The sequence below is a fragment of the Taudactylus pleione genome, unplaced genomic scaffold (assembly GCF_031769625.1).
Source record: "Taudactylus pleione unplaced genomic scaffold, aTauple2 ptg000377l, whole genome shotgun sequence".
NCBI lineage: Eukaryota > Metazoa > Chordata > Amphibia > Anura > Myobatrachidae > Taudactylus > Taudactylus pleione.
In genome coordinates, this window is record NW_028284778.1 from 1,122,222 (window position 1) to 1,135,127 (window position 12,906).

Genomic DNA, 12,906 nt, shown 5'->3' on the forward strand with positions numbered 1-12,906 from the left:
AATCTGGGAGAACGATTAGGAGACAATGCCCTTCATGTTATAGCCAAAATAAGGTAAAATCATGTTAATATTGTGATCTAGCTACGTTTGGTAACTGTGGCCATGGTGAGTAGAGAAAATTGACCACATCTCCCCAACTGGCAGACCTGTGTGGATCAGGATTACCACCGGCGCTGTAAAACTTCTTGTCTCTAAGGTAGAAACTGGGAGAAGTTCAAAGTCAAACCTGTCGGGACAGTAACTAACGAAGGCTCTGATTGGACAGAGCAGCACCAGTTATATTAGAATGTCCTGTCCATCAGGTGGTCCATGCCAGACAAAGAAGCCTTGAGACACTGGTGGGATGAACTATTCTGAGCAGGACACCACCATGGCACAAGGTTGCTACTTGGGATGTAAGTTATAAGAATGCGTTACACTTACATTAACAAATGTTGTAAATCGCCTTTACATGGCTTCTGAGATGTCACCCACCCACTGACACAAACATACTTTTTTTCCCAGTCATTTTTTAAACAGTGCACATTGAAAACATACTCGTACTCAAAGCTTTTAAAAAATTAACTGTATTGAAATAGACAACATAGAAACAGATAAAATTAAATACAGTAATGTAATGAGTTATATAACCAGTGATGGCGTCACAAAACGTATTATATCAACACGGGTTATGTCATCAACCACTTGGAAGCCATCTCGTTCTCCACTCCCAAACTGCCCCATGTTTACTTTCTTATTAAGCAAAGACTATTCTAAAATCCAGATAAAAAAAAAGCCAAATGACTCAGCCACCATCTTGTGCACAGGGACGCCCATCTCCGCCATTTCACTTCTCATGGGCATGTTATGTGATTCTGGTGGGAATCAGTGAAAATGGCTGCCTACACAAACGCACAACCGCTGACCTAGCAGGCCGAACTCAGACAGAGAAACTGCCCCTGTCATAGTGTGGGTGCAAGTTTCAATGGGGCGCCCAATGGTGGCGCCTAAAGAAGCACCAGACTGTAATACAGTGTCTACGGATGTTTTAAGTGAGCGTCCATGTCCTTGCACATTCATACACGTGGATGTACACAAGGGAAGGGCTTTGTAGCGCGATTTGCATTAAGTCGATGAAGCACGATAGCCCAGAAAAATGTAGCTACAACTGACTTCATTTTTAGTCTTCCTAAAATGTCAGCCATTTTGTTTGTCTCCTGTCATAGGCCCTGTTGCCCTAATTCTAGATAACTCACGTCTGCGAGAAGTTTATTGTGTTGTCGTGAACAGGAAGATAATAATGACATTTCTGAATCCTTCTATGAAGGTTTCCCTCACAGGGAGCACTCTACTGAGGTAATTTGTGGATTTTCTGATGCTTACGGACATCTGACTGGACAGCAAAGCACTTCCCGCACTCGGGACATGGATACGGCTTATCCCCCGTGTGTCTCTTTTGATGGATGACAAGTTTTGACTTGTAGACAAAACCTTTGCCACACAGATGACAAGAAAATGGCTTCTCCCCTGTGTGAATTTTTTGATGGATGACCAGATCCCATTTGACTGCAAAACTTTTCCCACAACTTGTGCACGAATGCGGTTTCTCTCCAGTGTGTCGTATCTGATGCTCCAACATTTTCGTCTTGTCAACAAAACCCTTCCCGCAATCAGGGCAGCAATGTGGTTTCTTGACATAGTGGGTCTTCTCATGTCTTAAAAGGTATTGTCTACTGTGGAAACTTTTCCCGCATTCAGAGCAACAAAATGGCTTCACTCCCGTGTGTCCCATCTGATGAGCAGCAAGTGAGGATTTTCTTTTGAAGCTCTTCCCACATTCGGGGCAAGAAAATGGCTTCTCCCGTACGTGAACCTTCATGTGCAAATTAAGATTTGATTTTGTGCTGAAACCTTTCCCGCATTCACTACAGGAGTAAGGCTTCTCTCCCGTGTGTGTTCGTTGGTGAATACGCAACTCGGTTTTACTGATAAAAGATTTCCCACACTCACAGCACACATTTGAATATTCTTTTGTGTGGTATTTTTGATGCTTGGCAAGCTTTGCTTTAATACTAAAACATTTCCCGCATTCAGGGCAACAAAATGGCTTCTCGCTTGAGTGAAACGTCTGATGCAGCTCCAGGCTTGATTTCTGGGAGAAACATTTCCCACATTTGCTACACACGTGCGGTTTCTCCCCTGTGTGAATTTTTTCATGTCGAGATAAGTTGGATTTAATGGCAAAGCACTGGCCGCATTCATTGCAGCTATACGGCCTCTCGCCAGTGTGTGTTCTCTGATGTTCTTTAAGATAGGCCTTAAAGGCGAAGGACTTTCCACATTCAGTGCAGAAGAATGGTTTTTCCCCTGTGTGGGTTTTTCTATGTTGGCCAAGTGTATGTGGAGTTTTAAAATTTTTGCCGCATTCAGGACATATATAAGATGTATCTCCTGCATGATGGTCTTGGAGTGAGGCAAGATTTGTGTTAGTAGATAAAGATTTCAAACATTCAGAGCTTGTCGATTGAATTGGTTCCTCCTCAATATGAGCAGATGTATACTGTGTATGACCTGTGGACGTGTATATGTCAGTGTTTGTGAGGTCTCCTCCATCAGATGAGACAGATTCCTCCTTAATATGAGTAAACGTGTACATGTCAGTATCTGTGAGGTTTCCTTCATCACATGAGACTGATTCCTCCTCAATGTGAGTAGATGTATACTGTGTATGATATGTGGGTGTATACATGTCAGTATCTGTGAGGTCTCCTCCACCACATGAGACTGATTCCTTCTTAATATGAGTAGTTGTATGCGGTGTACGATTTATGGAAGTATAAATGTCAGTGTGTGTGAGGTCTCCTCCATCACAGGAGACTGATTCTTCCTTAGTATCAGTAGATGTATACTGTGTATGATATGTGGGTGTATACATGTCAGTGTGTGTGAGGTCTCCTCCATCACAGGAGACTGATTCTTCCTTAGTATGAGTAGATGTATACGGTGTATGATCTGTGGATGTATACATGTCAGTGTGTGTGAGTTCTCCTCCATCACATGAGACTGATTCCTTCTTAGTATGAGTAGATGTATACGGTGTATGATCTGTGGGTGTATAATGATCAATGTCTGTGAGGGATCCTCCATCACATAAGACTGATTCCTCCTTAATATGAGATGTATACGGTGTATGATCTGTGGGTGTATAATTGTTGGAGTCCATTAGATTTTCTTTTGTACGCAACTCCTCATTTAGGCTTTTGCTGGTGTCAGAGAAACCTGTTGAGGAGAAAAGGACAATCATATAAATAGATTTAATCGACAAAAAATTCCTGTTATAATAATACAAGTCTTGCCGATATGGTGCTATTCAGATAAAACCTGTATATTATTTGATATTCTCCGCTACACCTCTCTATAACTATATTCAGTCTTTCACCATAAGTCATTTGGAACTCTAAAAACTCCCTCCTGATATAGCAAATGTTGCATAACGGGCAAAAGTACAAAACAATATCGCAGTTTACTTCCTATTTAGTAGGCTGAAGTGGTACGGAACTGACACACATCAGGACGTAAAACTGCGGGCTCCTCCGATTTAATCCCCCGCCTCTAGTTTTTTTTTTTTTTTTTATTGTAGGATTATTTAATGGTATTTGCTGTTATGAATACATGATTAAAATAAAATGTAAGGGCATTGTACACATTATTTCAAGCTCTTCAGGCATACATAACATGGTGCTAATCTCACACACTTGATAAATAGAGATGAGCGGGTTCGGATTAGGGGTGTGCACAGGCCACATTTCGTGTTTTGGTTTTGGATCTGGATCTTTCTTCGTGTTTTGGATCTGGATTGGTTTTGCCAAAACCACCCTTCCGTGTTTTGGGTTCTGGGTTTTGTGTTTGGGATCTGTATTTTTTTTTAAAAAAGCATAAAAACAGCTAAAATCACAGAATTTGTGGGTTTTTCTGCTCCTATGCTATTATTAACCTCAATAACCTTAATTTCCACTCATTTCCAGTCTATTCTGTACACCTCACACCTCACAATAGTGTTTTTATGTCCAAAAGGTTGCACCGAGGTAGCTGGATGACTATGCTAAGAGATACGAGTGGGCGGCACAAACACGTGGCCCATCTAGGAGTGACACTGCAGTGGCAGACAGGATGGCAGTTTGAAAAACTAGGCCCCAAACAGTACATAATTCAAAGAAAAAAAAGAGGTGCAAGATGGAATGGTCCTTGGGCCCTCCCACCCACCCTTATGTTGTATAAACAGGACATGCACACTTTAACAAACCAAACATTTCAGCGCCAGGGTCTGCCACACGACTATGGCTGAAATGATTGGTTCGTTTGGGCCCCCACAAAACAAGCTGGCAATTAATCTGTCCCTGCACAAACTGGCTCTACGGAGGCAAGATGTCGTCCTCATCCACCGATTCCTCACCCTCTTCAGTGTTGTGTACATCCTCATCCTCACAGAGTATTAATTCGTCCCCGCTGGAATCCACAACCACAGGTCCCTCTGTACGTTCTGGAGGCTGGTCTCCCTGGAAGAGTTGATAATTCATTTTATGAACATCATCTTCTCCACATTTTGTGGAAGCAACCTCCTACGCCTTTCGCTGACAAGGTTCCTGGCTGCACTAAACACTCTTTCGGAGTACACACTGGAGGGGGGACAACTCAGGTAAAATAGAGCCAGTTTGTACAGGGACCTCCAAATTGCTTCTTTTTCCTGCCAGTACAGGTACGGACTGTCTGACATGCCTACTTGGATGCTGTCACCGATGTAATCCTTTAACAGACAGACACACGCTTGTCGCTGCTGCTTTAAGGATGCAGGTGCGGCTACAGCCCACACATTTCACAAAGAGAAAAAGAAAGAAGAATTTTTTTATTGTTTGTGGAGCGCACTTTGAGGGTTACACCAACCTTTAACAGACAGACGCACGCTTGTCACTCCTGCTTTGAGGATGCAGGTGGAATCTAGATGGGATTTGGAACCAGGGACACACTACCTCCATCAATTGTCTAAATCCCACTGCACTAATGGCGGATACCGGACGCACGTCTAACACCAACATAGCAGTCAAGGCCTCAGTTATACGTTTTGCTTCAGGATGACTGCTGTCGTACTTCATCCTCATCGCTAGGGACTGTTGGAGGGTCAATTGTTTAGTAAAAGTAGTTGTGTTCCTACTTCCTCTCTGGGATGATGAACAACTCCCAGCAGCAGCAACAGCACTAGGAGGAAGTGGTTCTTGATCTTTCCCTATTTTATTTTTATCGGAGAAAGTTTGGTCCTCCATTTATGTTATATTGATATATACGTGCGGCTAAGGCGCACACAAACACAGAAAATATTTTTTTATTTTTGCTGGAGAGTAGTGCACTTTGTGGGTTACACCACCCTTTAAGAAATGAGCCAGCCGGCTCTTTACTTATGGGACACAGGCGCACGCTTGGCGCTGCTCCTTTGTTGATGCACGTGCAGCCACAGTGCACACAATTCACAAACACAGAAAATATTTTTTTATTTGGTTTGGAGTGTACTTTGGGGGTTACAGCACCCTTTAACGGTCAAGCCAGCCGGCCCTTTACTTATGACACAGGCGCACGCTTGGCACTACTTTGTTGATGCACGTGCGGCTACTGCGCACACAATTCACAAACACAGAAAATATATGTATTTTTTTTAGCACTTGGGGGGAGCACCCCTGACGGACAGAGCACCCCCTGGACAACACTACAGCACCCCTTTAGGACTGGGACACTGCACAGGACTTTGGAGTGTACACCTGACTGCACAACACAGTCCAGCCAGCCCCTATGGACTTTGAAGTAGTGGACAGCCCCTATGGACAACAGCAGCACAGCGCAGCACAACACTACTCTGCACTACACTACACTACACTACACAGCCCAGCCAGCCCTTACTCCCACCCTCCCTCTTCACTGTCCACAGCCAAGTGAGAAAATGGCGCCGACGCGGGTACCTTATATAGGATCCAAAACCCGCGAGACCCGGAAGGCGGGATGATGACGTTTTGCCTCGATTTCAGATCCGAGTCAGGCGGGAAAAGTCGAGCCTGACTCGGGTCGGCCTCGGGGGGTTCGGATTTCAGAAATCCGAACCCGCTCACCCCTAGTTCAGATTAGTTCGGATTCTCCCCGCCAAAAATCGTGTCTCAGAAAGAGGCAAAATGTCATCTTTCATGGATAATCATCATTCTTGGACAGAAGTCCAGGAATGATAATAATAATAATTTTATTTATATAGCGCTTTTCTCCTAAAGGACTCAAAGTGCTTTACATTTACAGTACAAAATACAAAATAAGCTTAAACAAGGGACATTAGTGAAATGCTTGGGTGAATAGGTGAGTCTTGAGTCTATTTTTGAAGGACTCTAGAGTGGAGGCCTCTCGAACTGTGCGGGGAAGTGAGTTCCAAAAGGTTGGAGCCACAAAACTGAAAGCTCGACCCCCAGACGAATTCCGTGAGATTCTAGGTACTGTTAATAGTCCTTCGTCAATGGATCGCAGTAATCGAGTGGGACAGTAAGGAATCAGAAGCTGTTTCAGGTACCCTGGGCCATGGTCATGAAGGGCTTTGTAAGTTATTAATCCAATCTTGAAAGCAATTTGCCATCTGACAGGCAGCCAGTGAAGGGAGTAGAGAATGGGTGTTATGTGGCTGGAACGGGGCTGGTTGGTTAATAGCCTGGCAGCTGCATTTTGTACCATCTGCAAGCGGTGTAATTCTTTTGCTGGGAGACCGAGGTAGAGGGCATTGCAGTAGTCTAGGCGTGATGATATAAATGCATGTATGACTTTAGGCAGATCTTCTGAGCGAATTAAGTGCTTGATTCTGGCTATGTTCCTCAGATGAAAGAATGAGGATTTGATTGTGGCTGATACCTGATGTTTAAGTGTCAAGCCACTATCCAGGACAACACCAAGATTCCGCACTTGTTTAGTGTTTTGTAATTCTGAACCCCCAAGCGTAAATCCTGTTGGTTGGCTATGCTGTAGCCCTGTCCTGTGACCTATCATAAGGACCTCTGTTTTATCAGGGTTCAGTCGCAGCCAACTGGCACTCATCCACTCCTGAAGCTCAGCTAGGCAGCCATTTAGGGTTGTTATTGGGTCCTTTGTACCTGGAGCAAAGGACAGGTACAGTTGTGTATCATCTGCACAGAAGTGGTAGACCAGGCCATGACGTCTGATTATTTCACCCAATGGTAGCATGTATACTGCAAAAAGCATGGGGAATAGTATAGAACCCTGTGGGACACCGCATGGAAGTGGCACTGGTGATGAAGAGTTTACTCCAGAAGAAACTCTCTGTGACCTGCCAGTGAGAAATGATTTGAACCATTTAAGGACTGTGCCATCCAGACCACAGAAATTTTTCAGGCGCTCAATTAGAATCCCATTGGTCCACAGTATCAAATGCTGCTGAGAGATCCAGAAGGATTAAGATTGAACAATCACCTCTGTCTCTTGCCATCAGAAGATCATTAAGCACACATACCAGGGCTGTTTCAGTCCTATGTCTTCTCCTGAATCCTGACTGGAATGGATCATAAATATCATGGGTAGACAGGTGGGTTTCCAGTTGCATTGCCACCACTTTCTCAATGACTTTTCCTAGTAAAGGAAGGTTTGATACTGGTCTATAGTTGGTCATGCAGTCGGGGTCTAAATTAGATTTTTTTTAAGAAGTGGTCTAACAATTGCTTCCTTTAGTGGTTCTGGAAAAATGGCTGTTTGCAAAGAGCATTGAACTATTTTTGCAATTACAGGGCCAATAATGTCTATACACCCTATCAGAAGCTTGGTTGAGGCAGGGTCCAGATCACAGGTGGTGGGTCGCAACATTCTGATAATTTTAGCAATGTCTTTTACATCCATTATGTCAAAGCTGTTCCAGGGAGACAGGTGGCTTACCTTGGCAGGCTTGGTAGTTTGGCACTCCTTTGATGGCACTGTGGGGATTCCAGCCCGGATGGAGGATACTTTATCTGCAAAGAATTTTGCAAACTCATTGCATCTTGACTGGGAGAGGGTTTCATCATGCTGCAGGCATGCTGGTTTGCAAAGCATCTCCACTGTACGGAAAAGCTGAGCCGGCCTATTGTTTGCTGCCTTGATCTCATTTGAAAGGAACTCTGTTTTCTTATGGGTGATTGTTGATTGATATTCTCTTATATGTTTGATTAATGTTAACTTATCCTCTACCAGGTTAGTCTTCCTCCATCGTCTTTCAAGTCTACGCCCCCTTTTCTTGAGTTCACTAACACTATTGTCAAACCAAGGGGCTTGACGGTGTGGTATGAGGGGTCATATACGCACAGGGGCAATAATATCCATTGCAGCTGTCACATCCCTGTTATAGTAATGGACCAGGGATCAATGATGAGGATTGTCCATGAAAGATGACGTTTTGCCTCTTTCTGAGGCCCAAATTTTGGCGGGGAAAGATCCAAATTTGGCGGGAAAACCCGAACTAATCCGAACCCGCTCATCTCTATTGATAACTCTACTAGAACTCAATAGTCACAAATGTCATCAAGTTTGGGCGGGTCATGTAGGTTCTAATGATAGTAGTGAGGATAATGATGACACCTATCTCAGCACTAGTAACCGGTCTGCCTCAGCTCCCCTGAACATCTTCCCCAACTTTGAATACATTACTGTACTCTGTAAACTTCTCAAAAGCTGAGATGACTATTGGCCAAATTGTCGACCACACTTCCCCGGCACTTTGATGTTGAACTTCCCCAAGTCATCCAGAGCTTCTGATACCGGTGATAGATTATACGACGGTATAACTTTACAGCCTGGCTCTGTCGATGAAGGTTGAAAACATTTTCTAGGAGTGACCCTATGATTTAGGATTGACAAAAAGCATAGGATCTCCTAACTGGCTAGTGTCTTATGCGCAATCACTTTCCCAGAGTATAGCTTATGTAGATAAAACTGAAAATATTCTAAACAAAAAAATATATGTACTATTGATAGTCCAGTTAACTATCTCAAGATCCGGCAATCTCTGTCAGATTATCCCATAAATATGCACCCATTAACAAATAAGGCCCGATATCCTGGGCCACTCTGTGTCGACCGCTGCCTAGTGGGACAACCTTGGGAGCCTCAGTCTGTGGATCTCGTATGACACAGTCCATCACTTCCTTTCAGTGGACCTTGGTAAAGACCATTTACTCATTTAGATGTCCCAGGTGAGCCAAGGTCAACTGCTGGCAGTGAAATGGGTTCAACAATAGTATTTATGACAGTTTTCTCAGGCCATGTTCCTCACGAATGTCCCTGTGCCCACCTTGGCTATCTTGGGCCATTCTTAGCAAGTGGAGAAGTAGGCCTATATAAATACATTCTTGCAAATTCTGTCTAACCCCCCCCACCCAATGATTTCAGGCTTCTCTTGCCACAATCAATATGAGCGTTACCGCACTTGATGGCCAAGCAACCCTCTACCAGTTCCACATATTCCCCATGCACCATTTTTGTAATAGGGTCCCACATAACCAGTGCGGTATTCAGATAAAGCTACAGCCTGGAAGTGCTCCCAGGGATTATATAGCACCTTGATCCTTTCTGGAAAAGCTCTTGCCTGGGCTCTGCCGCACAGGAAGAAGAATGATTTCATCATTCAAAACGCTTTCAGAAAGGCTTTGATGAACCTAGTCAGGACTCCACAGTTTTTACAAGTCTTCACTCGACATCCACTTAGCAGTAATAGATATCCTCAAATATCCTTAAATTGTGAAGGCAGCTGTGCTCCTACATAGACACTTATGAAAGTGGAACAATTTCACATGTATGAAGTGGAACACCGTGGGACTGTTAGAACTAGTTTGTCTGTTGCTTAGTTACCAACTATGTTTGTCAGCTGCTCTGATTGGTGCAGCTGAGGCAATCAGTGCAGGAGTGGGTTTTCATTGGGTGCCCTTCAGTTTAAATAGCAGCAGCAGTGGCATAAGGGGTGGGCTGATGGGGCCGTCATCTAGAGTGCTGTAATGGAAAGGAATAGCTGCAGTCAGCCCGGCCTCAGTCTCCTCATCATTCCACCTCCCCTCCTGGTCCGTGCAGTTGCTGTTTTTGACGGGCTATGCGCTGCCTCTTTATGCGGTGGCCGCCGAACACTAGGACCCAGCGGCCCTCCACAGAGGCCCGACCTCCAACCCGATGCTTCTGTGCATGAGCTACTCTACCACTCGTCTTTTCACCGGCGTCCTGCATGAATGGACGTGGCCCTGAGTTACTCCGTATAATGGAGAGTGCCCTGAGAAGCTAAAGTCCACTCAGACACCAACCGCAGAATACTTATGTAAATCCTACAGTGTTTAAGCCATACTTGCCTACCCTTCTCCAAAGGCCCGGAAATTAACAAAAATCTTGTGGCGTTCCTGTCCACCTGGAAATGTGGGCAACCTCCCGGAGCCAGCCGCCTACTTACCTTGTGAAGTGAACGATCTGGGCGGCAGATGATGCATTTCGCACTGAATTTCATCATCGTAGCCCCGCCCAGGCTGCATGGCGATAATCTCTGTATCGTATAGCAGGGGACGTGGCCTCATCGCCACGCCCCAACACTGCCTGCTATGCCTCCGGTCGGAGGCAGCCAGAAAGTTGGCAACTATGGTTTAAGTCAGCATATAATGTGTGCACTACCCTGGCGTACCGCAAAACCCAGCATAACCCTAATGCTCCTGGCTGCAACTGAACAATTCTTGTAACCTGTACCTGCTGTTAACCCTGTGTTACCTGTTCATGTTTCTACTTGGTTAATAAACCACCCTCTGGTAAAGTAATCTGCCGTGTGGACTTCCATTTTGACACTACTGCCACGTAGTGTCTGCCAATAGCTGCTGCCTTTTCTCTGACCCATCCCCTGGTCCATCACTCCTCCCCTCCTGGTGCATGCAGGTGCTGCCTCTTCTCTGCTCCATCCCACCTCTCCTCCTGGTCCGTGAAGCTGCTGCCTCGTCTCTGCTCCATCCCTTCCCCCCCTTGTCCATCCCATCTCCCCTCGTTCGTGCAGCTGCTGCCTCTTCTCTGCTCCATCCCACATCCCCTCCTGGTCTGTTCAGCTGCTGCCTCTTCTCTGCTGTCCCACCTCCCCTCCTCAACCACGCAGGTGCTGCCTCTACTCTGCTCCGCTCCATCCCATCTGCTGGTCTGTCCCACCTCCCCTCCTGGTCTATGCAGCTGCTGTCTCTCCTCTACTCCATCCCACCTCCTAGTTTGTCCCGCCACCCCGCCTGGTCTATGCAGCTTCTGCCTCTCCTCTGTTTAATCCCACCTTCTGGTTTGTCCCGCCACCCCTCTTGGTCTTTACAGCTGCTGCCTCTGCTCCATCCCGCCGCCTGGTTTGACCCATCTCCCTCCTGGTCTGTGCAGTTTCTGCCTCTCCTTGACTCCATCCCACCCCCTCGCCTGTGCTGCCTTCCCCCGCTACATCCTGTCCTCTGGACCATGATACTTCCCCCACTACATACTGTCACCCCATGCTCTGTGGCACTGCCTGCCCCCTGCTACACACAGTCTCTCCATGCTCTATATGACTTCCCCCATGCTTTGTGGTGCTGCCTCCCACCTACTCTCTGCAGCTGCTGCCTCTTCTTTAGTCTATGGCAGTGACCGGCCTCCCCGCGGTACTCCTGTGCTCCAGCAGCACCAGTGACGTCATGGGGCTGCCAGAGGAAGACAGGAACTGTGCAGTCTAAAGAGCAGTAATGTAGATTATACAGACAACTACATAGGTAAGTGTACAAGTGATAGATTACATTTTTTTCCTAATTCACCACTACCTAAATGTCCAAATTGCCCAAAATTGGTGTGGAAGTAGAGGAAGGTCAGGTCTTTCCAGCCATACCAGCCACTTAAATTTTAACCCCATGGATTGTTAACAACGAGGCTCCAAATTGATGGCAAAATCCCATTGACTTAAAACAGGCCGGTTGGAAGCCAGGGACACTTATCTGACCGGTCGTTGCTCTGCCACCTAAAGGTCCAATTTTCCAAAAATACGTGTGGAAGTAGAGGAAGGTCAGGGCTTTCCAGCCATATCAGCCACTTAAATTTAGACCCCAGGGATTGTGATTTTTCCCTGCTGCTAGATAAACCTGTTTTTTCTCTATTGTGTCTGATCTCAAATTGCCATTGGATTTTACTTGTTTGCTTATTGCCTTGACCTGTTGCTATGTTCTCTGGACTGTACTATTGCCTCATCCCTTATATGTTACTGTTTGTTATTTTTTTCTTCTTTTTTTTTTAAACTAGTTTTTATTGGACGCGACTCATTTCAGTATCTGTACGCGGACGATACTCAAATTTACCTATCCTCCCCAGATTTGTCACCATCTGTGCTGGCCCGTGTCACTGAATGTCTCTCTGCCATTTCATCTTGGATGTCATCTCGCCACCTCAAACTTAATATATCCAAAACAGAATTAATTATATTTCCACTGGCCCACAGCAGTTACCAACCTGATATCTCTATTACTGTTGACAACTCGACAATCAACTCCACCGCACAAGCTCGCTGTCTAGGTGTCATCCTTGACTCTGAACTGTCTTTTGTTCCCCACATTCAATCTGTCTCTAAATCCTGTTACATACATCTAAGAAACATAGCCAAAATTCTACCATATCTTACACAAGACACTGCAAAAACTCTAATACACGCACTCATTATTTCCCGCATTGACTATTGCAATAGTCTCCTTATTGGTCTTCCCAAAAACAGGCTCTCCCCACTACAATCCATTTTGAATGCAGCTGCGAGGTTGATCTTTCTCACCAAATGTTCCGTGTCTGCTGATCCACTCTGTCAGTCCCTCCACTGGCTGCCGATCTTCTACCGTATTCAATTTAAAATACTTACACTCACAC

The 12,906-nt window shown here is 45.3% G+C and overlaps 1 protein-coding gene across 2 annotated transcripts in view; it reads right to left on the bottom strand.

Moving 5' to 3' along the window:
* Window positions 1-556: 556 nt before the first annotated feature.
* Window positions 557-12,906, bottom strand: part of LOC148507988 (uncharacterized) — a 32,508-nt gene continuing 20,158 nt past the window's right edge. For both annotated transcript variants that reach the window (XM_088445089.1, XM_088445088.1), the window contains exon 5: window positions 557-3,258. In XM_088445089.1, coding sequence (XP_088301215.1) covers window positions 1,328-3,258 — 1,931 coding nt within the window. In that variant the 3' untranslated portion in view covers window positions 557-1,327. The remainder of the gene's footprint in view (window positions 3,259-12,906) is intronic.